The 26,949-nt window shown below is 35.5% G+C and overlaps 1 protein-coding gene across 6 annotated transcripts in view; it reads left to right on the forward strand.

The window, feature by feature from the left end:
• The window catches only part of LEPR (leptin receptor), a 93,708-nt gene that overhangs the window by 55,108 nt on the left and 11,651 nt on the right, over positions 1–26,949 (forward strand). For all 6 annotated transcript variants that reach the window (XR_004325128.1, XR_004325130.1, XR_004325129.1 and 3 more), the window contains exons 8-18: positions 5,415–5,705; positions 5,864–5,981; positions 8,237–8,436; positions 10,574–10,722; positions 11,745–11,904; positions 12,024–12,106; positions 15,375–15,591; positions 17,214–17,396; positions 18,786–18,881; positions 20,090–20,192; positions 21,099–21,174. Coding sequence is in view for 2 of the 6 variants with exons in the window: in XM_032494502.1 (XP_032350393.1) it covers positions 5,415–5,705; positions 5,864–5,981; positions 8,237–8,436; positions 10,574–10,722; positions 11,745–11,904; positions 12,024–12,106; positions 15,375–15,591; positions 17,214–17,396; positions 18,786–18,881; positions 20,090–20,192; positions 21,099–21,174 (1,676 nt within the window). In the remaining 4 variants the exon portion in view is untranslated. The remainder of the gene's footprint in view (positions 1–5,414; positions 5,706–5,863; positions 5,982–8,236; positions 8,437–10,573; positions 10,723–11,744; positions 11,905–12,023; positions 12,107–15,374; positions 15,592–17,213; positions 17,397–18,785; positions 18,882–20,089; positions 20,193–21,098; positions 21,175–26,949) is intronic.

Here is a 26,949-nt window from a genome sequence, read left to right on the forward strand (position 1 = left end):
TATTACACTCGTTAATATATATGCACCCAATATAGGAGCACCTAAGTACATACAAGAATTACTAACAGAGATAAAGGGGGATATTGATGGGAATACAATCATAGTTGGAGATTTTAACACTGCATTAACATCACTAGACAGATCTTCCAGACAGAAAATAAACAAGGCAACAGAGAAATTAAATACTACAATAGAAAAACTAGATTTGGTGGATATTTTCAGAGCATTACACCCCCCAAAAATAGGATATACATTCTTTTCAAGTGCACATGGAACATTTTCCAGGATCGATCATGTACTTGGGCACAAAAGAAACCTCAACAATTTTAAGAAGATAGAAATTATCTCAAGCATCTTTACTGACCACAATGCCATGAAACTGGAAATCAACAACAGAGAAACAAAGGAGAAAAAAAGGAAAGCATGGAGATTAAACAATATGTTATTGAAAAAACAATGGATCAATGAGGAAATCAAAGCTGAAATTAAAAAATACCTTGAGACAAATGATAATGAAAGCACAACCACTCAAAACCTATGGGACACAGCAAAGGCAGTGCTAAGAGGGAAGTTTATAGCGATACAGGCCTTCCTCAAAAAAGAAGAACAATCTCAAATAAACAATTTAACCCACCACCTGAATGAATTAGAAAAAGAAGAACAAAAAGCCCCAAAAAGCAGCAGAAGGAAGGAAATAATAAAGATCAGAGAGGAATTAAATACAATAGAGATTAACAAGACCATAGAAAAAATCAACCAAACCAAAAGCTGGTTTTTTGAAAAAGTAAATAAAATCGACAAAACCTCTGGCCAAACTCACAAAGAAGAAAAAAGAGAGAGCACAAATTAGCAAAATAAGAAAGGAAAATGGAGAAACTACAACAAACAAAATAGAAATACAGAATATCATACGAGAATATTATGAAAAACTATATGGAACCAAACTGGATAACCTAGAGGAGATGGACAAGTTTCTGGAAACATATTGTCCACCAAAACTGAATCAAGAAGAATCTGAACACTTGAACAATCCGATCACTAGAAAGGAAACAGAAATAGCAATTAAAAACCTCCCTACAAATAAAAGTCCAGGACCGGACGGCTTCACCGGGGAATTCTACCAAATATACAAAGAAGAACTCATACCAGTCCTTCTCAAACTCTTCCAGACGATTGAAAAGGAGGGAATACTCCCAAACTCATTCTATGAAGCCACCATCACCCTGATACCAAAACCAGGCAAAGACACTACAAAAAAAGAGAATTATAGGCCAATATCACTGATGAACATAGATGCCAAATTCCTCACCAAAATTTTAGCAAATAGAATCCAACAACACATAAAAAAAGATTATACATCATGACCAAGTGGGTTCATCCCAGGGACACAAGGCTGGTTCAACATATGCAAATCAATCAATGTAATACATCACATCAACAAGAGAAAGGACAAAAACCACATGATCATCTCAATCGATGCAGAAAAAGCATTTGATAAAATTCAACACCCATTTATGATAAAAACTTGCCAAAGTGGGTATAGAGGGAACATATCTCAACATAATAAAAGCTATATATGACAGACCTACAGCCAGCATAGTACTCAACGGTGAAAAACTCAAAAGCTTCCCACTAAAATCTGGGACAAGACAAGGATGCCCACTATCACCACTCCTATTCAACATAGTCCTGGAAGTCCTAGCCACAGCAGTCAGGCAAGAGAAAGAAATAAAAGGGATCCAAATTGGAAAAGAAGAGGTAAAAGTGTCATTATATGCTGATGACATGTTACCATGTATAGAAAACCCTAAAAGGTCCACACAAAAGCTACTAGAGCTGATTGAAGAATTCAGCAAGGTAGCAGGTTACAAAATTAACGTTCAAAAATCAGTTGCATTTCTTTACACTAACGATAAATCAACAGAAGAAGAAAGTAAAGAAACAATCCCCTTTAAAATAGCACCCAAAGTAATAAAATATCTGGGAATAAATCTAACCAAGGAGATGAAAGAATTATACACAGAAAACTATAAACCATTGAGGAAGGAAATTAAAGAAGACTTTAAAAAATGGAAAGATATTCCATGCTCTTGGATTGGAAAAATCAGTATTGTTAAAATGGTCACACTGCCCAAGGCAATCTACAGATTTAATGCAATCCCTATCAAATTACCCAGGACATATTTCACAGAACTGGAAAAAATCATAATAAAATTCATATGGAACCATCAAAGACCTAGAATTGCCAAAGCATTACTGAAGAGAAAAAAAGAGGCTGGAGGAATAACTCTCCCAGACTTCAGACAATACTATAGAGCTACAGTCATCAAGACAGCATGGTATTGGTACAAAAACAGACATATGGACCAATGGAACAGAACAGAGAGCCCAGAAATGAACCCACAAACTTTTGGTCAACTCATCTTCGACAAAGGAGGCAAGAATATACATTGGAATAAAGACAGTCTCTTCAGCAAATGGTGTTGGGAAAACTGGACAGCAGCATGTAAAACAATGAAGCTAGAACACTCCCTTACACCATATACAAAAATCAACTCAAAATGGATTAAAGACAAACATAAGACAAGATACAATAAACCTCCTAGAGGAAAACATAGGCAAAACATTATCTGACATACATTTAAAAAATTTTCTCCTAGAAGAAATAAAAGCAAGAATAAACAAATGGGACCTAATGAAACTTACAAGCTTCTGCACAGCAAAGGAAACCAGAAATAAAACAAGAAGAAAACCTACGGAATGGGAGAAAAGTTTTGCAAGTGAAACCGACAAGGGCTTGATCTCTAGAATATATAAGCAGCTCATACGACTCAATAAGAAAAAAATAAACAACCCAATCCAAAAATGGGCAGAAGACCTAAACAAGCAATTCTCCAAGGAAGACATACAAATGATGAAAAAGCACATGAAAAAATGCTCAATATCACTAATTATCAGAGAAATGTAAATCAAAACTACAATGAGGTACCACCTCACACCAGTCAGAATGGCCGTCATTCAAAAATCCACAAATGACAAATTCTGGAGAGGCTGTGGAGAAAGGGGAACCCTCCTACACTGCTGGTGGGAATGCAGTTTGGTGCAGCCACTATGGAAAACAGTGTGGAGATTCCTCAAAAGACTAGGAATAGACTTACCATATGACCCAGGAATCCCACTCCTGGGTTTGTATCCAGAAGGAAATCTACTTCAGGATGACACCTGCACCCCAATGTTCATAGCAGCACTATTTACAATAGCCAAGACATGGAAACAGCCTAAATGTCCATCAACAGGTGACTGGATAAAGAAGAGGTGGTATATTTATACAATGGAATACTACTCAGCCATAAAAACCGACAACATAATGCCATTTGCAGCAACATGGATGCTCCTGGAGAATGTCATTCTAAGTGAAGTAAGCCAGAAAGAGAAAGAAAAATACCATATGAGATCGCTCATATGTGGAATCTAAAAAACAAAAACAAACAAACAAAAACAAAGCGTAAATAAAGGACAGAAATAGACTCACAGACAGAGAATACAGACTTGTGGTTACCAGGGGGGTGGAGGGTGGGAAGGGATAGACTGGGATTTCAAAATTGTAGAATAGACTACACTGTATAGCACAGGGAAATATACACAAAATGTTATGATAACTCACAGAGAAAAAAATGTGACAATGAGTGTGTATATGTCCATGAATAACTGAAAAATTGTGCTGAACACTGGAATTTGACACAACATTGTAAAATGATTATAAATCAATAAAAAATGTTAAAAAAAGATATATTTATATAATTTTGAAAATTAAATATTCAAAATTTACCTCATATCTGTTTCAGTATATTTGTTCAATGTAAATTCTATAAATCATTGAACTTCTAATAATTTGTTTTCTTTTTAAGCTATTTTAGCATACAATTGTGCCAATGCACTGTAACTTTAATTCTGTTTCTCAATTAAATCTTACTTAGGCACGTAATTTTGAAGTGAAATGCTTTGAGTTTTTAAATTATCTTTCAAATTAAAAGCTTCAGCTTAATTTTTTGAAACCTCATGTATACTCTTTTTTAAAAAGTGGAATTATTCTGAGACTTTTGAGGCAGCTCACTAAGGAGCTGTGAGCATGCTGAAGGAAGGTTAACGATCTCTCGGGTCAGCGCTAGGTGCCTGTGTGCAGCGAGTAATGCACCAGTGAGGCCTGAGGGCTGCCCTGGGCCAGGGTTATAAATCTAATGGACTGGCTTCTCTCCAGTAATTTCCTGCTGTGAGGTTTTTTCCTATTTATGCTCCACTGTAGACATACAAAACGAAAATGTCTTATGTGGATTTTAAGTGTAAAGACAGTGGAGTTTAGCAGGCTGTTACAGAAAAGAGAAAACTTAAATAGTAAAAACTAATGAAGCATTTGTGGTTTTGTTTCAAAGGGAAGCCAAATGACATGTATGAATACAGATACTCATATTCTATCAGGAGAAAATAGCCTACCTTGAATTGTCCAACTGAAATACACTGTTCTTGTAATGTACTGTGGCAGAAATTCTTTCTTCCTATGTAAACATTCATTTACTTTTATTCTGTTTCTAATAAGAAATATAGGCGACTGAAAGAGTAGTAAGGAGTAGTGTATAAGCATTTAAAAATAGTATTTTAGAAAAATATTGATTCCCCTTGTCCTCAACCACAGGATACTGGCATTAAATAACTTAAAATGATATTACAGAGGGTGGGTGTAGCTCAGTGGTAGAGCATATGCTTAGCATGCACGAGGTCCTATGATCAATCCCCAGTACCTCCATTAGAAAAAAAAAATGATATTACCGAACAATATTTACAGTTTTGCCTGCTTTGCTTATCACTGTGTCATTAATTTCACATTTCCTAACTAGATTTCCTATGTAAAGCTTATGTCTCTACTTTACTTGCTTATTTGAAATTTTCATGTATCCGAACAAGACAATGGCAATCACTATTTATTCTTCAGGATTTGTTTTACAGGGATTGTTTTACAGGGATTTGTTTAAGAACTTGCCCTAAGGTTAACTGATTCCAGCAGAGTCTGATGGAAGACATATCATTGTGGAATTACTATATTTCATTTTCATTAATTTTCTGCCTATCAGCAAGTGACAACTGCTCACTAAAACATATTTTATAATGAGTAAGCCTCTGTGTTTAGAAAATACTGAAGACCTTTATGGAAGCTCAAGTCACTTGGGAATGTGAGTGCTTGGGGAACTTACTAATTGTACACGAGCAGGCAGCCACAGTTCTTCAGTCTCTGGGCACACTCATTTTAGTTTTGTAATCCTGAATGCCTTGTGAATCTTTTTTTTTTTTAAATGATATCAATTGCTTATACGATGTTTTCTGTCTTCCTCTGATATCCTGCCTTCCTTCCCCCGTTACAGATGTCATATACTTCCCACCTAAAATTCTGACAAGTGTTGGGTCTAACGTTTCTTTTCACTGCGTCTATAAAAATGAAAACAAGATTGTTTCCTCAAAAAAGATTGTTTGGTGGATGAATTTAGCTGAGAAAATTCCTCAAAGCCAGTATGATGTTGTGGGTGACCATGTTAGCAAAGTTACTTTTCCCAATCTGAATGCAACCAGACCTCGAGGGAAGTTCACCTATGACGCAGTGTACTGCTGCAATGAGCACGAGTGCCACCATCGCTATGCTGAATTATATGTGATTGGTAAGAACCCCGAGCTTTTCTTCCTTTTGTTCCACCAGATACACTTCTATTATGGACTCTATGTTAGAGCCCCTTTGAAGATGTAAGGAAATTTTATTTTCATTAAAAATGTTTTGGTGTTTTTGCTTTATATTAATATTTTAATGTGTTTTAAATAGATGTCAATATCAATATATCATGTGAAACTGATGGGTACTTAACTAAAATGACTTGCAGATGGTCAACTAATGCAATCCAATCACTTGTGGGAAGTGCTTTGCAGCTGAGGTATCATAGGTATGTACCATTTTTGCTGTTTTATTTTTCTGTGGGTATGGTGACATAAACATTTCCTGTAAATATATCACTCTACCAGTAGTTTTGTAGATTTATTCCTCAAAGAGGAAGGTAGAATATACTTAAGGAATTTTTGAGGAATTAAATAAATCGTTGATTCTTGAAAAAAATTCACACACACAAGATTGTAGTTTGTTTTTACTTCAGATTATTTTTCCTGGTGATTAAGTTAATTCTCCACAATTGCATTTTAACTATTGAATGAAATCCCCCAAATTTTAATCTCTATGCATTTTAATTTGACCTGGAGAATTGACTAGAGGAGAATGTCTAGCCTTGTATCATTTGCTGAAGGTTAATGGTTAAGAAAAAAGTTGGAGGTTGTGGCACAGAGATTGTAGGAGATAATATGAATGGCCTTTAGAAGTAGGTAAGATTATTTAAGAAAGAAACAATAAGGAGTGAAATGTTCTAATAAAGACTAATTTATGCTTGTTTTCTTAATTCCTCCCTGTTTTAAAAAGAATTCAAGTCATTGTCTTCCTGTAGTATTCTTCTCTGCAAAGACTTTTTATCTGAAATAATAACATTCTTGGTTAGGAGAAGATGGATACGTTTTAATTTTTATAATACTCTCAGTAGTTTTCAAGGATGTGTAGTGCTCTTAAACGCCCAGTCTCAAGTTGTATTTGGACTTTTAGTTTGTATTTCTTGTGCTCATTTATTCTTAAAATCTAAAATTTCTACTTGAAAATCAGATCCCTTTCCTCAAATACTATGTTCTGAATTCTATTCCTAACGCTACCAGTCTGTTCTTACACAGTATTAGAAAAAGTGGGGCAATTTCTTCATTTTTCATGTTGGAATAATAGCTGTCTTCATCTTACTGGATAAGATTATTTTTAAATCAATAGAATGTTCATGGTGTATCATTTCACTTTTGTAATCTGTCTGTACTCTTTCCATGGTATTTTTACATTAAAAATGGTTATTTGTGGATGACTATTCCAAAAGCGCTTTGACTTATTTTAATCTTACTAGTATTTACAGAAGAACCATGAATCTAGCTGCATATATTTGGTCGAACTTTTTAATCTCTCTAAGCTTCAATTTCCTTGTCTGTAAAGTGGAGTAAATAGTAGGACTTACAGGGTTTCTGCAAGAATTAAGGACATATTTTATTTAATTATAGTAAGTGGTGTGATTTCTCCTGGTAAACATTCAGTAAATGGTTATTGCTGTTGTGATGATAATGGTGCTTTGGATTCCAAGTGCATTATTACTGTGCTTCTGTATAAGGTCATGGTTCTCATTTTTTATGCAGAGAACCCTTATCTCTCTTTCTCATTTAACTTCACTCACCACACTCATTCACACACACACACACACACACACACACACATACATTCAATTGTAAGTTTAAGAAAACAGGAAGAAAAAGATATCACAAAAATGGAAAATGAGGGACAGAAGAATATAGATTTTCCATTTTCTTGTAACCTCCTTACTCTTGTTCCTGTGTAAACAGTAACTGCTACTTTGACCACTGAAATACCATGTTTAAAGCAAATAATGGCAGAAGGGCTATTTGAGAGAAAAGGAGAAAGGAGAAATGCTTTGTGTGCTCTGAGGTGTAGTGTTGATTGAGATGCAGTGATGAAAAAATGCTTTCTTAATTTTCTTCTCTGAGAAGATAGGTGATATACCTGATTATATGATTCATATGCAAATCAAGAATTGATATTCTTTTAATTATGTTACTTTGAACTAGAAAATATTAGAACAATGTCAGTTATGCTGTAATTTAACTATCAATTATGCTTTCAATTTGTTGTGTCATTTAATCCCTATTTAAAGTGTAAGGAATTTACCCTTTCTTTCCATCTCAGGAATGCCCCATTACTATCTATGATCTATACTTTTAAAATTCTATCACTTAGGTTTAATGTTAGGTTAGCTTTCAAAGTGTTATAAGTTCTATCTCTAGTTGGATCCTTATCTCTGTATTAGAACTATGTCATTTATTTCATTTGCATCTCTACTTAGTGTCTAATGAAGTATTTAATAAGGGTTATTATCTATTTTTATGGAAAGATTGTGATATAGCTGGAAATTCAGAAATGCCTTTCCAATAAGAACATCTTTTTTTCAGTTGGAGCAAAAACTGTCTCTTTTAAACAGCAAAGCAGAATTCTCAAATATCTTATTGCTTTCATCAATTTGTGTATTAATTTACTGTTTTTGTATCTTTTAAGGAGCAGCCTTTACTGTTCTGATGTTCCATCTATTCATCCCATATCTGAACCCAAAGACTGCCACTTGCAGAGAGATGGTTTTTATGAATGCATATTTCAGCCAATCTTTCTGTTATCCGGCTATACAATGTGGATTAGAATTAATCACCCGTTGGGTTCACTTGACTCGCCACCGACGTGTGTCGTTCCTGATTCCGTGGGTATGTCAGACTATGTTGTATGTCTTCATTTTTATTAGCAGATTTGGATTCAGATTGATTCAGGGTAACTCTTGAGTTTTACCATTTTCTGATCACATTATATTAAAAGATTTTTTTTTTCCTGTTTGTAGTGGAATAGAAAAGACAATCAGCCTTAGAAAGTGTTACAGTTTTGATTTTATTTTAAGTTATTTACAGCACAATTTTTTAGTAATAAGGATATTTTCAGCATACAATTTGATGAACTATATTAGTCACTGGGAATGAAACTTAGTAGTAGTATTCTAAATAATGAACTATTTTACGTTTTTCTCCAAATATACTTATGAAACAGTTTGATGGTTTTAATCTAAAGGTTTAATTTAGGTACTCTGACAGCTTTTGTAATCTGAGTACTCATTACCCAAGGCTTTAACTTGTAAAGCTACGTAGGAAGCAAAAGTATTCAAAACAACTAAAGTGAAATGAAGAGAAAATAGATAAGAATGATGACACCAACCATAATATTTTAGACATCTTTTTAAAAGATATTTTGATTTCAGAGGATTAATAGAGCCTTTCAAAATTTTGGCATATCCCTCTAGTGTCACTGTGAAATCTTTGACAAATGACCCAATTGTTATTGTACAGCAGCAGAGGTAAAAGTTTCTTTGATGCTATTTACTATTTTGTTGGGAAATGATACCAAAAATTAATATTTGATTTATTGTTTTTTCAAATAGTTAGTACACATCTGAATTCAAACCTACATTTTGTTAAATATAGAATGAAGTCATAATTAAAAGATTTTTTTTTCAATATAAAGTCCCGATTAATTGATCCAACACCTCACCATCCCTGCACTATTTAGTTTGGTTCCATTTTAAGGGATTTTACCATAAGCAGTACTTCTCTGGTACTTAATACCCTGGGATAGCAAAGAACCTTCCTACCGCCCCCCAAAACAGGCACAGATTCACCGTCACATGTAACGGATGACAACTGCAGCATGGATTCGGTTCTCTATCTGACAACCTTTGATGTTACTCTTTTCAGTACTGAAATAAGGAGTTTTAAAATTGGGCTTATATTGCCTACAGAGTACTAGAAAACAATGTGGAAATTCAGCTTGAGGATCCAAATGCCAGCTCCACCTGTTACGCGCTTTGTAAACTTGGCCTGGTCACACGAGCACTGTTACTGTTTTATCAATCATAAAATGCAGAAAGCTGCTCGCACCTCCCCAGTGTGGGTACTGTGGGAATCACGTAACTATTGTTACATGAGTGTCCCTTCTGCAAACTAGATATTCCTGGAATGTATCCTTGTGACATCTGTGTGATTCAGTCAAATGCAATCACAGATTTAATGGCTTAGGGTCCCTTGAACACTCATACTTCCTTTCCTGAGGAGGAGACATCTTTTTAAGGGACGAAATGTATGTCATCTTATTGGTTGGTGAAGAATGCCTTCTTGGCATATGAGCATGAGAAACTCTATAGTAATAAAAATATTTAGGTGTTTTGGTAATTAACAGTCTAAAGAATTATTGTTGATGAAGTTAGTTCCCAAATATGTTGAAGTTTACATATTGTCTTTTACTCTTTTTTAAAAGCTCTTGCCATTATAGTCATCTTTGCCTTCATTTTTGCCCTTTAAAAAGCCCATTTTCCTTAGATTATGGAGAACCAAAGCTTCACTCTGCAAGACCACCTCTGACCGTGACCTAGAAATACTTAAGACGATAGAAGAGTTAGAAACTCACACATGTGAAAATGGATGCAGTGCATGTTTTTTGCCTTTAATTAAAGCTCTAATTAGAACAGAGTTTGCTATTGCTATTCATCATGTGCTCAGTATGGTATCTTTTGCATGTAGAGCCCATGGCTCAATTTCTAATCAGGTCTTACTGCTAACGTGCCGAGTGACATGGGCAATGTATTGATCTTTTTTCAGTCAACCTCTTTATTTGCGAAATAGATTTCCTTTCTTATGTATCACATAAAGTTGTGGGGAGTCGAGTAAGATAATGAATGAGAAAGTTTTGAGAAAGACTTTGCTTTATAAATAGAAGGTATGAAAGATTGTAACACAATGTTTTTAAAACAGTATTACTGTTTCAATTACTGTTACATAATACTTTTAAAAAAATTTCTAGTGAAACCACTGCCTCCATCCAGTGTGACAGCAGAAATTACTGTAAAAATTGGATTATTGAAAATATCTTGGGAAAAGCCAGTCTTTCCAGAGAATAATCTTCAGTTTCAGATTCGCTATGGTTTAAGTGGAAAAGAAGTACAATGGAAGGTACCTTTTACATGGAAATTTTTTCAGCTTGCCTCACCAAATGTTTTTTATAACTGTTTAAGAATTTCATTGCATAAGATTTATTTTGTTGGCATAAAAGTACACTCTCCTGTATTCTGTAGCTATTTTTGTTAAATAGATTGATCTAATTCTATCCCTTTTGGGTTGAAATTTCCTGCAATTTATTATTTCCCAGAATGAGTTTTGCAGAGCATTGATCCCATAACATGTTCCTTGAAAAAAAATCACATGACTAAATAAGTTTAGGAAACCTTGAATCACTGCATGTCCCTAGTGTAGAGTCACCAGTATATTACATAGTATAGGTTTGGAAAAGTCCTGTGTTAAAGAAACATTTGTGACTTTGTTTCATTTTATGTTTCTCAAACTCACTTTACTAACGAACCCTTTTCCTCTAACATGAATGCATCTTTAGTACATGCATGATCAGTGGGATGCGTTTTGGAAGAAGCTGCTTTTGTCAAACAACCAGAATCATACCCATGGGGGCAAGTGTACATATGATGACTTGCTGTGTCAGTTTTCTGACAGCAGCCTGCAAAGACCTAGAAATAGCAGGAACCCTAATGATGTCATTAGATCATAGTGACTGCTACTGAAATGAATGTGACAGTTTATCTGCTTATTGAGGAGACTGAACATCAGAGATTCTCTACAGCAAGCCCTAGCTAACCACTAGGCTAACATTCTTAAAAGCCTCTGTGGATAGAGGATTAGTGGACAGATGGGTAATAGGGTAAGAGTAATTGGGAAGCAAGTTTGTAAGTGAGCCGATCTAAATCTTGTCGTCGAGATGGAAATAAACGAGATGACTAAGACAATCCTTAACTTGGAGCTCATCATTCAAGCCTAGTAAGAGTATTTCTAAAGCCAGAAAACACAAAGCCAATTTTCTCTCAATTTTGGAATAGTGTTAGAATTTAAAATAAAATGCACTTCAGGGCTTTTGAGCTACATATGTGTTAATAATGATCAGTCTAATGCTTTGACTTACTTTACAGATGTATGAGGTGTATGATGCAAAATTAAAATCCGCCAGTCTCCCCGTGCCAGACATGTGTGCCATCTATGCTGTCCAGGTGCGCTGTCAGAGGCTGGATGGACTGGGGTATTGGAGTGATTGGAGCACTCCGGCCTACACCGCTGTTACAGATATACAAGGTCTGCAGGGAGTTGGTGAATGTGTCTTTTTAAATGCATACGTGTGTGCTTCAAATGTGACTGAAAAAATAATCCTTCCAAGAACACACGTATCACTTGGGCTCCTTGTCATTTTGCAGTTCCTCTCAGAGGACCGGAATTTTGGAGAATAATTAATGAAGACATCACTAAAAAAGAGAGAAATGTCACTTTGTTTTGGAAGGTATTCCTAATTTTTATGTTATTCTTAAATTTTACTTTTATCCTCTTAAAAGATTTACTTCATTGCTCATAATCCTGTCGTGTTTGGATTCTGCAATCCCACGTTTATTTCATTTTGGAGATGTGATTTCAGAGAGCCAAGATGTACAGGTGGAAGAAGCACTGGCCTGCAGTTAGGAGACTTTAATTTTGTTATCAGCTTAGCACATTGTAGTTATGTCAGTACTAGTTTGGCAAAGTCACTTAGACTCTTCAGCCTCCATTTCCTAATCTGGGTCAATGTAAGATTGGACTAGATAATGTCTAGTGTTCCTTCAAGTCCAAAAATTCTATTTACATTTAATCCTAAACAAAGGATTTTTAATGCCCACATACCTCAAGGGCATTAAAACAACAGGTTATTCTTTTTGTATGATGGAAAATACACAGTGGATATTTCCAAAAACAACAGGTATACAGCTTAGCAATTTTCAAAGCATTCTCTCCCGAATGAGCTGATTTGTATCCCAAGTGAATAGATTATTTTAGGATCAGATTTTTTGGGGAGACATTAACATTCAGTCCACTGCAAACATCATTTGTCATTAGGGAAATGCAAATTAAAAAAGCAATGCAATGTTACTACACACTTATGAGAATAGTTAAAATTCAAAAAGTGATAATAAATTGCTGGCGAAGCAACAGGGACTTTTATTCTTTGCGGGTGGGAGTGCAGAATGGTACAGGCACTTGGGAAGACTGGTTTGGTAGTTTCTTACACAGTTAAACATAGTCTTACCATATGATCCAGCACTGCACTCTTAGATATTTACTTAACTGTTTTGGAGACTTGTGTCCACATTAAAACTTGCACAAGAATGCTCATATCAGCTTTATTCATAATCACCAAAAACTAGAAGCAACCAAGATATCCTTCTATAGATGAGTGGATAAATAAACCATGATACTTCCATGCAATGGGATATTATTCAGAGATAGAAAGAAACTGCTATAAAGCTACAAACAGACATGGGTGAATCTTAAATAAATGTTGCTAAGCGCTAGCAGCCTGCCTGAAAGGGCTACATTATGATTCCCCTTATATGGCATTCTGAAAAAGGCGTAATTATAGAGGTGATAAAAAAGATCAGTAGTTTCCAGGGTTTGACTGACAGGGAAAGGTTTGACTCGGTGAAGCATGGGGGATTTTTTTGTGGTGGTGAAACTATGCAGTGTAATGTTGTCCCGGTGAGCACGTAGCGCTATGCATTTGCCAAAGCCTGTAACTCTTCGTAGCACAAAGAGCAAACCTTAATGCATGCAAATTAAAGATCCACCTCTAGGAGGTTGGAGGGTCCTGGAGTGGAACCCAGGCAGCGACAAGAGACTCTAACTGTATGACGAGTGTATGAAACAGCCTCACTAAAGGAGGTGGCAGAAAAAGGTACGTACCTAAGTTAGGTAACTTGGTTAATGAGTAGATTCTTTAGACTCAAGGCAAAAGAAACTATATAACCGTGGTTCTAGTTGATAAAGTTATTTCTCTCACAAGATATGGGTTTAGAATTCCAGTGTCGTTAGACATGCAGACTGGAATTTTACAATTAAGTAATTGGATGATGGATGGTAGGAAGGGTCCGGGTTTCTAACTGTTGAACTGGTTATATATACAGACAAGCGAGGAGAAGACTAGAGTGATCCATGTGGTAATAGATGAGAGTTGGAGACGTCAGTATGAGCTCATGTTTAGCTTAATATGAACACAGATGGAATTATTTAGAAACTTGTGTAGATATGTATATATACAGGGTTTAGCATACACACATGTATTTTCTTGGTTTGTAAGCTGAGAGGGCCATCCTCTTGTAGTAAGGAGTATTCCCAAATTTGTGTCTAATACTGTTCTCCAATAATAGGAACTAGAGCTTCATGAAAAAAAAAAATGCCTGGTTATAGGGCTGGGGCAGGAAATATACCAGATGAACCTAGAGTAACTTGTACTAGAAAGTCAGGAAGTTTATCATCACCTTTACTTGATGGTTACAAAACTAAATTATTTGTATATGAAAACTGACATGGATTTTTTAAAAAACAGCATGCAAAATTTGCATGATTTTTCAGACATTTCCTGCTTGCCGTGGCTGCTAAAATCTTACTCCCCACCTACCCAGATTATTCCAAGCCCTGCAGGGATACATTTATATGTGTTCGTATTTATTTTTCTCAATTTTTGACTTAGCAGAATCTCAAGGCAGAAAAATTGAGCAGCACTCTTGTAGAGTCAAGCTTTCTATAGGCTTACAAGGGATTGGTAGCACTTAAAATCTTACCTGAAACAGGTGAAGGTGATGGGCGAGGAAGGGTGTATTGTTATACTCTGTAGAAGGGAAGAATAGAATTAGACTAATTATGTATTTTACGCTGGAATCGTCAGTGACCTGGTATGACATTTCAAACTATAGGACAGAAATTCTTTGGTGCCATACACACTGTCCTGATGGCCTCTCTTACTTGATGTGGCAGCGTATCCAGGAAGGGAAAATGAGTGACAGATTTACTAGGATTAGTGTAAGTGATGATTAATATCTTTTCAGCTCGCTCTTGTTGTTGCTTTACAGAAACAGAGGGTGATTCATTTTTTGCTTTTTAGATGATGGAAACTTTCAACTCCATGCCAGTATTTCTTTTCTCTAGAATTAGAGTGAAACTTCTGGTAGAAAAATGTCCTATTTGCATCCATACTTCATTATCTTCAAAGGAGGTATTCTCTGTGTCATAAGAAAAAACAAAGGGGGGGTGGGATTAAGTTTCCCAGGCTCCATACCCACCCAGGCACCTTCTTGGAGACTGTGGTCAGAGCAGCTCATACCTCAGCCTTGAATTCAGTGGTGCTTGCTCCTGCCTGACTCCCGCCTGCCAATGGGGAATGTATAATAAGAGTTCCATGAGCTTGGTTGATATAAAAAGCAGACATAGAAAACAAACTTTTGGTTACCGGGGGAAGACGGGGTGGGAAGGGATAAATTGGGAATTGGAGATTTGCAGATATTAACTACTATATATGAAAAAGATAAACAAGTTTCTACTGTATAGCACGGGGAACTACATTCAATATCTTATAGTACCTATAATGAAAAAGATTATGAAAAGGAATATATGTATGTATACGTATGACTAAAACAGTATGCTGTACACCAGAAATTGACACATTATAAACTGACTACACTTCAATTTAAAAAAAAAAAAAGCACTGTAGCTCTTAAACTAATCCATTTTTATGTTTACTTCAGCCCCTGATGAAAACTGACTCATTGTGCAGTGTGAGAAGATATGTGGTGAAACATTATACTTCCCGCATCGGAACGTGGTCAGAAGACGTGGGGAATCACACTAAATTCACTTTCCCATGGACAGAGCAAACGCATTCTGTTACAGTTCTGGCCATCAATTCAATTGGTGCTTCTTCTGCAAATTTTAACTTAACATTCTCATTGTCGATGAGTAAAGGTAAGAAAAGGTACAGGGTAGTAAACCTGTGACCCTTTTAATGTCTAATCTTTGCAAACTTCTCTCGTTCTGAAGGATCTTCCAAGAAGCCCGCAATTCTCTGAGTCGGAAAGTCTCTCCTTTACCTTTTATCTCTTCTTTGTCCAAGAAATAATAACACAGACTGTATCCTAATTATGTAATATGGTCCTTGAGTTTTCATGTGGTAGAACATTGTTGAAATTGTATAAAAATGAGAATATTGTAGTAAATCTAATACTTAAACTTTTTTGGACCAGTGGAGGTTATAGGTAAATCAATCTCTTTCTTTTTATATATATGTGTGTGTGTGTGTGTGTGTGTGTGTGTGTGTATGTAAAATAAGTACATGTATGTGTATGTAATATATATTACGTATATGTATGTAATAGTATGACATATTATATGGATGCAGGTTATTGCTTAGACTTAAAAATAACCTATATTTCATTTGATATGAGTGATGAACCCTCTCTTGAGAACCACTTTCAATAGGGATTTCTAATGTAGATGATAAATTCCAAGTATAATTTTTAATTGAAAATTCAAACTTCCTGTACCTCTGCCAATCTCCTTCATGAAGTGTTTGCTTATTGCTTCAATTAGATATGTCCTGTCCTTTCTTTAAACTCAGAGTGCTTTCTGCTTTTCTTAAAGTATTTTATACCCCACCTTGTATTATGATTGCTTGTGATGTATACTGTAAGCTTCATGTAAATTCCACAGCACCTGCATGAAGTTTTATACTAAAAATATTTTTAAATTAGTATGTTCTAGACATATTTACTATGTTAGGTGGTGGGAATTCCAACGTGTGAAAAACTGTAGTGGCCTCAGCATTCACAGAGTCCAGGAGATGAGATAGACATTAACCAAATAATCATACAGGTTAGTGCCTGTTTACAAACTAAGGTGAGTGTTCTAAGGAAAGGAACCTAATTTTATAAAAGAAAAGAAAATTGGAACCTAACCTGGTGTTGAGGGTCCAGGAAGCTTTCTTGAGGAAGCAGTATAGGAATTAAACTTTCCCCAGAGGTCGTGGGGAGAGCTCCCTTGAGAGAGGAGCAATCTGACCAAAAGTCCTTGTGGCCCAGGAGAGGACATGCAGGAAGACCAGATTAGGTCTGGTGCAGAAAAATCAAGAAAGGCCAGCAGGTGTGCTGGCCCTCACAGCCTTGTAGGCGTGATAGGAATTTTATCCTCTTACATGGAAGTCTGCTGAAAGCCTTGCAGAGGGTGTTCAAATGATCAGACTTGTGCTTTGAAAGCATGACTCCATCAGCAGGAAAGAAGGTTGGAGGGACTTGGAGGGGTTAATTGACAGGCCTTTGCAATATTGCAGGAGAGAACACCTTTCTGACTATATCCCCAAATCCCTGTTTTGGATTTTAGGTAGAATCTTATTTCTCCTCAATATATTCCCACATCTCTCTGCTTACATGACTCATGATACAAAAACAATTGCCATGTATTGTATTTATTTGTGCAAATGTCGACTTTCTTTTCTTTCTCCCTTTTTCTAATAGGATATATGTTCTTAAAGGCAATTAGGATATTTTCATTAATTTTGAATTTAAAAATAATTTTCTTTCTCTTCCTCTTAGTAAATATCGTGCAGTCACTCAGTGCTTATCCTTTAAACAGCAGTTGTGTGATTCTTTCCTGGATGCTGTCACCCAGTGATTACAATCTGACGTATTTTATTCTCGAGTGGACAATTCTTAATGAAGACAATGAAATTAAGTGGCTTAGAATCCCTTCCTCTGTTAAGAAGTATTATATCCATGGTAAGCTAAGTGTGTTTTAATAAGTTTCTCCTATCGATTACTGTGACAGCACAGATTATTAATTCAAATCATATAGTCAGTTAATGAAAGCTTCAAAAACATAGATGATAGAGCTTACTACCTATAATTCTGTTCCTTTATCACAGACACTTAATTCCATTTCATTTGACCATTTTTTACTTAAATATTTTACATAGTCGTAATCATAGTATATCATTTACCACTTTTCTTCTGATTTGTTTCTTTGATATATCAAAGGCATGTTTCTATTTTGTTCCCAATCCTTTAACTTTTTAAAAAATTATTATATAGCATTTTATTCCAATCTATGTAAACCATTTATTTGAGAACATTTATGTTGCTTCCAGCTCAACCTTTTTAAATAAAACTATTTTAAATTATTTTTGGTATCTGCTACCAAATAGTTTTCCCAAATTGTGTTCCAACTTCTAATGCTACTACCAGTGAGCAGGAGGCTGAAGGTCTGAGGACCTAGGACTTTGTGATATAAGCCAGCATAAACTCCACAGTAGACCAGTTACCCCAGAAGGTGATTTAAGTACAAAGTGTAAGTGCACAATATAGAATCTCCAAGTCTGAGTAAGGTTTAAGCAGAGAAGCTAAGGATTGCCATGCTCTTATTACACAATATCATCCCAAAGGCTCATACTTTCATTTAAATTCTGAAGACCCTGGAATTTAGCATCAGGGTAAATAGAAACACGTTATTGATAGAAAACTAAATCCAGTTCATTACTATTGTTGTCTAGGTGGTTACTCTCTGTGCTTCAAAGAGATTGTTCTCTCGTGGAACAGTATTTATACATTATTAGCATTTGTAAAAATGGTAGATCATTGATGGATCTGCTTTAAGCTTTGCTGTAGAGATGGTTGTCCCCTGTGGATCTAGACCCCTAGATATGCAAGGGGACTCCTGGTCCACCTCCATCTTCTCTGCATAGGGTTTCCTAAGACTTTAGTCTCCCAGCGGCCTTGAATGGGGAAACTAAATGAACTAAATTCTTATGAGAAAGGAATATTGTTGGCTTTGGGGATATGGGAGAGGAGGTAGAGCATATTGTCCTGGAAAGGGAAATAAAACAACTCATATACCCTGAACTTGAACAAACTGGAACATGCCTTTGAAAAATCGTGATCTTCTATTCCTGGGTAACATTATTTGGAACATTATTTGGAAAATTATTGTCATTACTAGGAGAATTTGGAGTGCTTAGGTTGTCTTTGAAATTCCCTAATCATCAATTTCAATTCATAAATCATTGACATCCATGGAAATATGGGACGGTCACTTAAACTTTTTTTTACATGGATTCCACTCATTAACATTAACTCAGTAGGAATGACCCTTTAATATATTTTTCTCCTCAGATCACTTTATCCCCATTGAGAAGTATCAGTTTAGTCTTTACCCAGTATTTATGGAAGGAGTGGGGAAACCGAAGATAATTAATAGTTTTACCCAAGGTAAAATTTTTTATTTTCAGTTTCTTTTTACACAGATGTGTAATGTAATAATGCTGCCATCTGATTATTCTCTTTCTGATGGAATTTTGGAAGCGTCCAGAGTCTTATGTAGATGTGTCATGGGTGACTACAGTAAGGGTATGTGGCTCCACTGTGGTAGTAAGAAGAATAATCAGGCGTGGTATTGTAATCTTGTATTGGTAAGTGACATTTCAGTCTCAAATTGGGCAAAAAGTTGATGGAAACAAAATAAAAGGAAATACACAGCTATATAGGAGAATATTTCACCACAAAGATGAATTGGACACATTAATTTTCTGTACAATTCGTATAAATGCACCTACCCCAAACAGTATGTTTTGATTCATATTTATGAGTCGTCAAGTTTTAATCATCTTCTAAAGGAAATTTTCTTTCTAAAGATAAAACTGGAGATGTAGTCATAGAAATAAGTTACCAGGTGTCATATTTCTCATTCATCTTACTGAACATTTTGATTTTGCTATTAACTTTTCAAATCCAAGCAACCCAATAATGAAGTTTCAAGAGAGAAACATTTTACATGATTTTAGAAGGAAAATAATTATGAAATCTAAGCACCTGGGATTGGACAGTAAACATCAGTTTCTGCCCTAGTGGAACTTAAACTCCAGTCCCCTAATAGGAGTGACAGGCAGTAAACACATCAGACTAGAAACAAGTGCAGGAAGCAAAATAAAAGGAAAATGAAGAGGGGATAGAGTTGAAGTGTGGGACTTTAGTTAGGATGGCCAGCAATGACTTTTTTCTCTACAAAGGTGATATTTTGAGCAAAGTCCTGCAGGGACAAAGGAAAAGAGCATTTCAGGCAAAGGCCCTGAAGAGTGAGCGTGGGTGGTGATTCAGGAAATAGCAAGGAGATCAGTGTGTCTGGAGTGAACAAGACAGAGGTTGGCAGGTGTTGTAGGTTGCCTTCTCCAGAAGCAAATGCTGAAAGAGAGTCATAACAGTTTTCACTGGTACTTTGCTAAGTTATAACAAGAATAATTCCGAATAAAAATTATTTTAGTTATGTAATCATAACTATTATTTTCCTTCTCTGTTTTTATATCTTTAAAGGTAACTCAGATTTATGGCAAAATCAGAAAAAGTCTATTATAATTTTTGATGCAGGAAGATGTTTTATTTCCTCAAGCTTCTGAGTTGTGTGAATTGTTTTTCTTTTTTAGGTGACGAAAAACACCAGAATGATGCAGGTCTATATGTAATTGTGCCAATAATTATTTCCTCTTCCATCTTGTTGCTTGGAACATTGTTAATATCACACCAAAGGTATTGTACTGGATGTTAAAAGTCTTGAGCAGATTTAAACTTTGATTTAAAATCCCAATCAGAAACACTAAAGCAATTCTAAATATTTTTATGTACATTCAGTGTACAATAAGATGGCATAAGAAGAAAGGCCTTATTTCAGGAAGCAACATTGTGTTTTGCTAGTACAACATAAGCCTCAGGGAAGAAATTAGTTTTTTTTTAATGTATATACATTCAGGAAGTGACAAGATTATAACAGGAAATCCTAGGCAATATGTCGTTAGAGGTGGCAAGAGTGGCTTTCAGAGTTGTACGGTTAAGGTTGAAGACTTTTTGTGGTGAAGATTTATCTGGAGCAGTCAGTTCATGTATGATCAGTAGGCACTCTGCTTTTTAAACGTCAGCACTGTGTGACTGCTTTGGCAAATGGCCTTGAATTGCTTGGTTGGTTCTTTGGGTGCCCCATCATTCCAGACCATTGAGGTTATTTCACACATGCCAAATCTCTACAGAAACTTGTCTTCGAGCAATAAAGAGAGAAAAGAGACTTTTAGAATCTGAATTTCTCTCTCAGTCAGGTGAGCTGATGGGGCCATATCCAGTGGAATTTTTTCTGAAACTCACTTGATGGCCATTTCTAATATTTAATTTCTTCTGAGAAAAACCTATGCAAAATCTTTAGCACAGTGCCTGGCACACAGTTTTCAATAAGTGTTGGTTATTTTTATTATTATAGTGATCATTAACTTTGGTCTAGATGGAAAGTTGGTGGAAATCTTCATGGGATTGCATGTGGAAGTGAATCTGCTCCCACTGAGGCATTCTAGTCTGGTAGATTAATTTCTAGTTTGTGCATTCATTGACTGTTAACACTGTCAGTGTGAATGATTTTCTCTAAATTGGTATCTTATTTCTCCTTTGTAGGATGAAAAAGCTGTTTTGGGAAGATGTTCCAAACCCCAAGAACTGTTCCTGGGCACAAGGACTTAATTTTCAGAAGGTCCATTTTTCAATTTTTTTTAACCCAAAATAGATAAGATTGCATTTTAGATGCTACATGCCTTTTGGAGCTTCAAACATTTTTAGGGTTTAAAATATTTTAAGGATAAGATTTGGATCTTACTTTATTCAATCTATTTTAATATGAGTCTGTTTAATCTGTTATATATTTTCAAGAATAGCAAGATGCAGGGATTTGAGACCAGGAAGAAACAAAATTCAATAAGTAGTTTATCATATTAGTTAACAACATACATATATATATTTATTCTATGTCACAGTATATAATAAAATAAATATTAGAATATTAGGGTTAAATCTGATGGACAACAAATATTTGTGTATACTTCTTTGGTATGAATTGTCCTTAGAAAAAGACTGGAATCAATTTTTTGAATCCTTATAATCATCTCCATGATTAGTTTAATCAATTAAAAACTATATAAGTAATTCTTTAGTCAAACACTGCAATCTGAAAAATACAAGTATTATAATAAAGCTTAGATTTTATGAAGATAATTCCTTTCAAGCTACTTTATCAATTAGTCAACTCTAGTAAAATAATTACTTAATAGAAGTACTTATGTCTATGATATAATTTCTCAGAAAACTCTAGAGTTTAGCAAATGTGTTATTCTCATTAATTTCCCTTGAAACAAGGTTGGTTTTCCACTATAAAATTGGGAAAACAGAATTCAGTTTTCATGTCAGAGTATCTACACAATGTTTTAAACAATAATCTTACAGAGGTTATGAGGCAGCCTCAACGATTGTATCATTAGTGACTGTTGCGGGTCTTCAGTGGTTTCCTTTTAGCTACACGATGAAGTCCAGTCCCTTTGAGCCTGTATTCAGTGACTTCTCCCCACAATCTGTTATCACCCTGTAGGTCCCATTCTTTCTGTCCCTGGGCCTTGGTCATGCCTACACTATTCCCGTCCCCTCTACAGAGCCCTCCTCATCAAAGAAAACCTTGCTCTAGGCTCTTCTTTCCCCAAGCCTTCCATGAGCAAATATAGTTCAGAAGAACTCCCCCCTCCAAGTTCCTGGAGCACTTTATTGTGCAGAGTGCTCTCAGTTCAAGGGCTGTATTTCACCCATCACAAATATTGCTGAACTCCTCCTGCAAGTCCTAAAGTCAGGATTCATTAAAGAGTTGCTGATATTTCATAATAATGTCCATTTATTTATGTGCAAATCACTGAGGTACATGTTCTTAGATTCCTTAAGACTTTGACTTCAATTCTCCGTATCTCAGTTTCCTCCCCTTGTAAAATGAGGTTTAATAGAGCTTTCCTAATTGCATTGTTCTCAGGATTAAAGAAGATGGTACTTGTAACATGGTGAAGTCTCAATAAATACTAGCTACCATTATTTTACATGTTTACGTGTTTTATGTTACTATTCTTCCAGTGACCCTGTAAGATAAATATTATTATCTCCATTTTATAGAAAAAAACCCCAAAGCTTATAGCGGTTAGGTCACTTGTTTAGCTTACCAATTTGTCTGACTTTGGATCCTGTTCTGTTAGTAACTGTTCTCGCTAATAGTGGCTTTCAAAAATTATTTTTTGACCATGAAGCACAGTGAGAAATGGACTTTGCCTTGCAACGTGGTAAATGCAATTGTAGATAATATGCAAAACTGCCACAAAAGATGCTTAAAACAGTTTTACGATTTGCAGCACCCTCTGTTTTCAAAATTTTATTTCATTAAAAAATACTGGTTACAGCCCTCTAAATTGATTTCATGTAATAATGGATATGATTTGTAGTTAGGGAAACACTGCTCTGCAGCTTACCAATGAATAATGAGTAAACAAATATCTGCTATTGTGGGCAAAACAATGCAAACAATTAAATTATAATTTTATATATATGTATATATATAAATATTTATTGAAGTATAGTCAGTTCATATATGACTGAAGCATTATACTGTACACCAGAAACTGTAATCTTTTAGCAGAAGAAATCCTGCCTTATCTTCAGACCAGGTAGCAGTGTAGTTTTACATGTGACCATTCCCTTTGTAGAAACTTCTCTTTGCCTAAATCTAACCAGCACCACACCCATACACTTCTCAACTATGCCGTTACGCACTATAAGCCAGAGTCTCCTTTCATTAAAACAGAGCTGATGATTTTTTAATTAGTCAAATGTTTATTCCTCTTTTTTCTCTTCTATGATGAATTCTTACAGTAACATTTACTGTAGTGATAGCGATATTTCAGCCACATGTATTTACTTGTCATGCATTCGTTCAGCAAACACATAATGAGTACTTATATGTAAGTCCTAGGATGTTGCTAGGCTCTGGGAAGACAAATTTTTAAGAGATTCTCCTTACCATCTAGGTAATAATAGACAGTGAGGTCATAGAGGGGTGACTGGGTTAAAAGCAGAATAGAAATAATTTGTCTTCGTTTCTGTCTCCAAAATGGTTTACTCATTAAAAAAAATTCAATTATTAACTCATTCCATTCATTCATTCAAGGGCTGTCATTGACTAGCTATCCTATGCCAGTCACCATGCTAGCTAGTAGTCTCTGGGGTTAAAATGGTCAGAAAAACAGAAACTCCTGGAGTGTACAGTCTAGTGGGGGAGATAAGCATTCATCAATTTATAACCGAAATAACAAATAATATTAAAAAACTAATAATGGTAAACTATGTGTTGTGAAAGAAGGAGACCCAGTGTGCTGAGCTCAGTTGTGGGGTGGGGGCGAATGGGTGAAGACAGGACAGCGACAGCTGACAGTGGAGCTAAGATGGGGAAGGTGAGCAGTTGTTGCCGAAGTGCTGTGGTGGAGGGGTGGAGCCCAGGCAAGGCCCCCTGCAAGTACAAAGCCCTGGTAGGAAGGCCCGTAGCACATCCACAAACTGAAAATAGGGAGATTAGAAGACAAAGAGTAAGGAGATTATTTTTCTTAAATATTAGGAGTTTTCTTCTTTTTAATATCACAGTTGCTTTGTCAAAAAAAATCTAAGTACCTATCCAAATAAAATTTTAAAACCTTTGCTGTGTAGGTATATATTAATGCAGGGGATAACCATCTTAGCATCTCTTTAAGAGAAGCTAAGGGTGTTAAACTCTGAAATCTCCCCTATGAACCACTGTGGAAATGGTGTGTACGAGTCACCAGGACAGGGAAAAGACCAAGCCCACCTCAGCAAAAGGCAGGTTGAACCTGCACCAAATGGATTTCCCTTTTCCAGAAAATGCCGGACACAAAGGAACCACTTGGTGGATGCAGGTTGAGTCAGTGACTGTTTGTAGGATGCATGCTTCCCCGCTGCCTCCCGTAGCTCCCTGCAGAGGGGCGTGGGCCCCAGCAGGTCATCTGACAGATACAGCAGATGGAAGCATCTCCACATTTTCCCATGCTCTGGTAAACTAAAGGATTGTGAAGACTTTTTTAAGAGAAGGATGTGAATGTCTTTATTCCTAAGACTGACTTTTTTTTTACCTTTGCAAATATTCAACTTTATGATCTTGTTAGATATTCTTTAAGCATAACTAGCTCTCAAGATGCTTAGTTTATTACCAAGGCTTAACAGGTACACTATTAGGAATAAATCAGTTTTTGGAATATAGCAGAAATAGTTGAAGAGTAAAGAAGAATATAATTTCAGAGGTTTTACTAATGATAAAAATCTAATCTTCTAAAATTCAGTAACTTCTTAATATCTAACTTTAATCCTCCAAATAACTAAAATATACTTTTATAGGGAAAAATAATATAGTATAATTCACATTATATTTCTAAAGAGCACAAGGCAAATGTATCTACTCCATACTTTCATATTCATATTATTTTATGTAATTCTCTCATAAGCTGAAAAGCCTTATATTTTTCGAATGACAAAACTGAGTCTCAGAGTGGTTCACAGCTTGTCTTGATCATCCAGCCTATAGGTGTAAAAACCTTGGTTAAACTCAGGTCCATCAGATTCACACTGATACCCTTGCCATCAATTCCATATTAACAGTGTATTGCTTAATGTATTTAATGCCACTAAATTGTACACTTAAAAATAGTTGAAATGGTAAATTTTATGTTACGTATATTTTAACACAAAAAAATTGGCGAAGGGCCTGAATAGACGTTTCTGCAAAGAAGACGTACAAATGGCCAATAAGCCCAGATGCGTATATGCTCCACATCATTAGCAATTAGCAAAATGCAAACCCAAAACACAAGACAGCACTTTACGCTGGGATGGCTGTAATAAAAATGGCAGATGATAAGGGCTGGTGAAAATGTGGGGAAATTGGAACTCGCATACACTACTGATGGGAATGTTAACGATGGTGCAGCCCTTTTGGAAAATAGTCTGATCATTCTCCAACAGTTAGGCATAGAATTATCATATGACACAACAGTTCCCCCGCCTGGTGTCTATCCAATATATATCCACACAGAACCTTGCACATGAAGGTTCACAGCAGCAGTGTTCATTAGTGTCAAAACATGGAAACAACCCAAATAGCCATCAAATGATGAATGGATAAGCAAAATGTGGCATTTTCAATTCTAAACCAAAAGGAAACAAATAAACCAAAACCTCACAATGTATTGCAAAGCAAATGGACAATGGGAGCCCACTGTTTTCAAAAACAATTCAAATACAATGTTGTTTAAAAGGAGATAATTTTTGCATGAAGTCTTTCCCTTAATTTGTTCTTCAGATTCATATTATTTTGAACATTGATTTTTATGAAAATAATCTATAGCTATAATTTCTAGACATCCAACCTGATTTCTAAAATGTTCCCTAAAATTAATTTATTTTACTTTTTAAGCTATCATTCTCCTTCCCTTTAGTTTATTGTAAATCTAAATCCATTCTAAACCTGTAAATACGCAAAGCAAAGGTGATAAAAGGCAGTATTTTGAGATATTTCCAAAAAAAGCAAAAGAAAACATTTGTTTAAAACTATGATTTGTCAGAATAGGATGATACCATTGTGATTAAAATTAATTCTTTCATGTAATTTCCCCTTGATTTTCTCCCTTTTGTAAATTCACTTCCCTTTACCCCTTAAAATTATTTTTAAGACAATATAAACACATAAAATGGAATAATATAAGAACACCTATGTACTAACACAATAGCTTAAAATTTTCTATTTGCCTCATATATTTTAATTAATAAAAATTACAGATAAAGTTGTCCTGTGTATTGCCGTTACTAGTTTTGGTCTCTCCTCCTCTTCCTCAGGGCCCCCACCTTCAGGAATATAGTACATAGTCGGTCGTCTAGTTTGTACTTTTATACTTTCCTACACCTGCATGTATGTAGCTATGACCAATGAACCGTAATACACTTGGTTATTGTTAATGTTAATATATCATATTCAAAAATTACGTTTTCTCAGCATTGTTTTTGAGGTAGCTCCATGTTGATATAGCTCATTTAATCATTTGGATTGGTCCATGGCATTCCATCCTATGACTATCTACCATGATTCATATATCCATTCCCCTACTGATGTATTTAAGGTGTTTGAAAACTCCTTTCTATTTATTACAAGCAATGCTACAGGAAACATGGTTGTATATGTCTCTCTGTTCTCTAGGGATATATGCCTTGATATCTCTCATTATTTAAAAAATCATTTGCATTACTCGGTGACCAGTGTGTACGGTTTAATAGTGAAACAGTATGGAAGAACATTTATTGGAAAGGGCAGCCTCCTCCACCCTTCTGTATCCACTGGCTTGCTCTCCAATTGCCATTACTTTGAACTGGTTTGCTTTTAATTTTTCTG

Source organism: Camelus ferus, chromosome 13, assembly GCF_009834535.1.
Source record: "Camelus ferus isolate YT-003-E chromosome 13, BCGSAC_Cfer_1.0, whole genome shotgun sequence".
NCBI lineage: Eukaryota > Metazoa > Chordata > Mammalia > Artiodactyla > Camelidae > Camelus > Camelus ferus.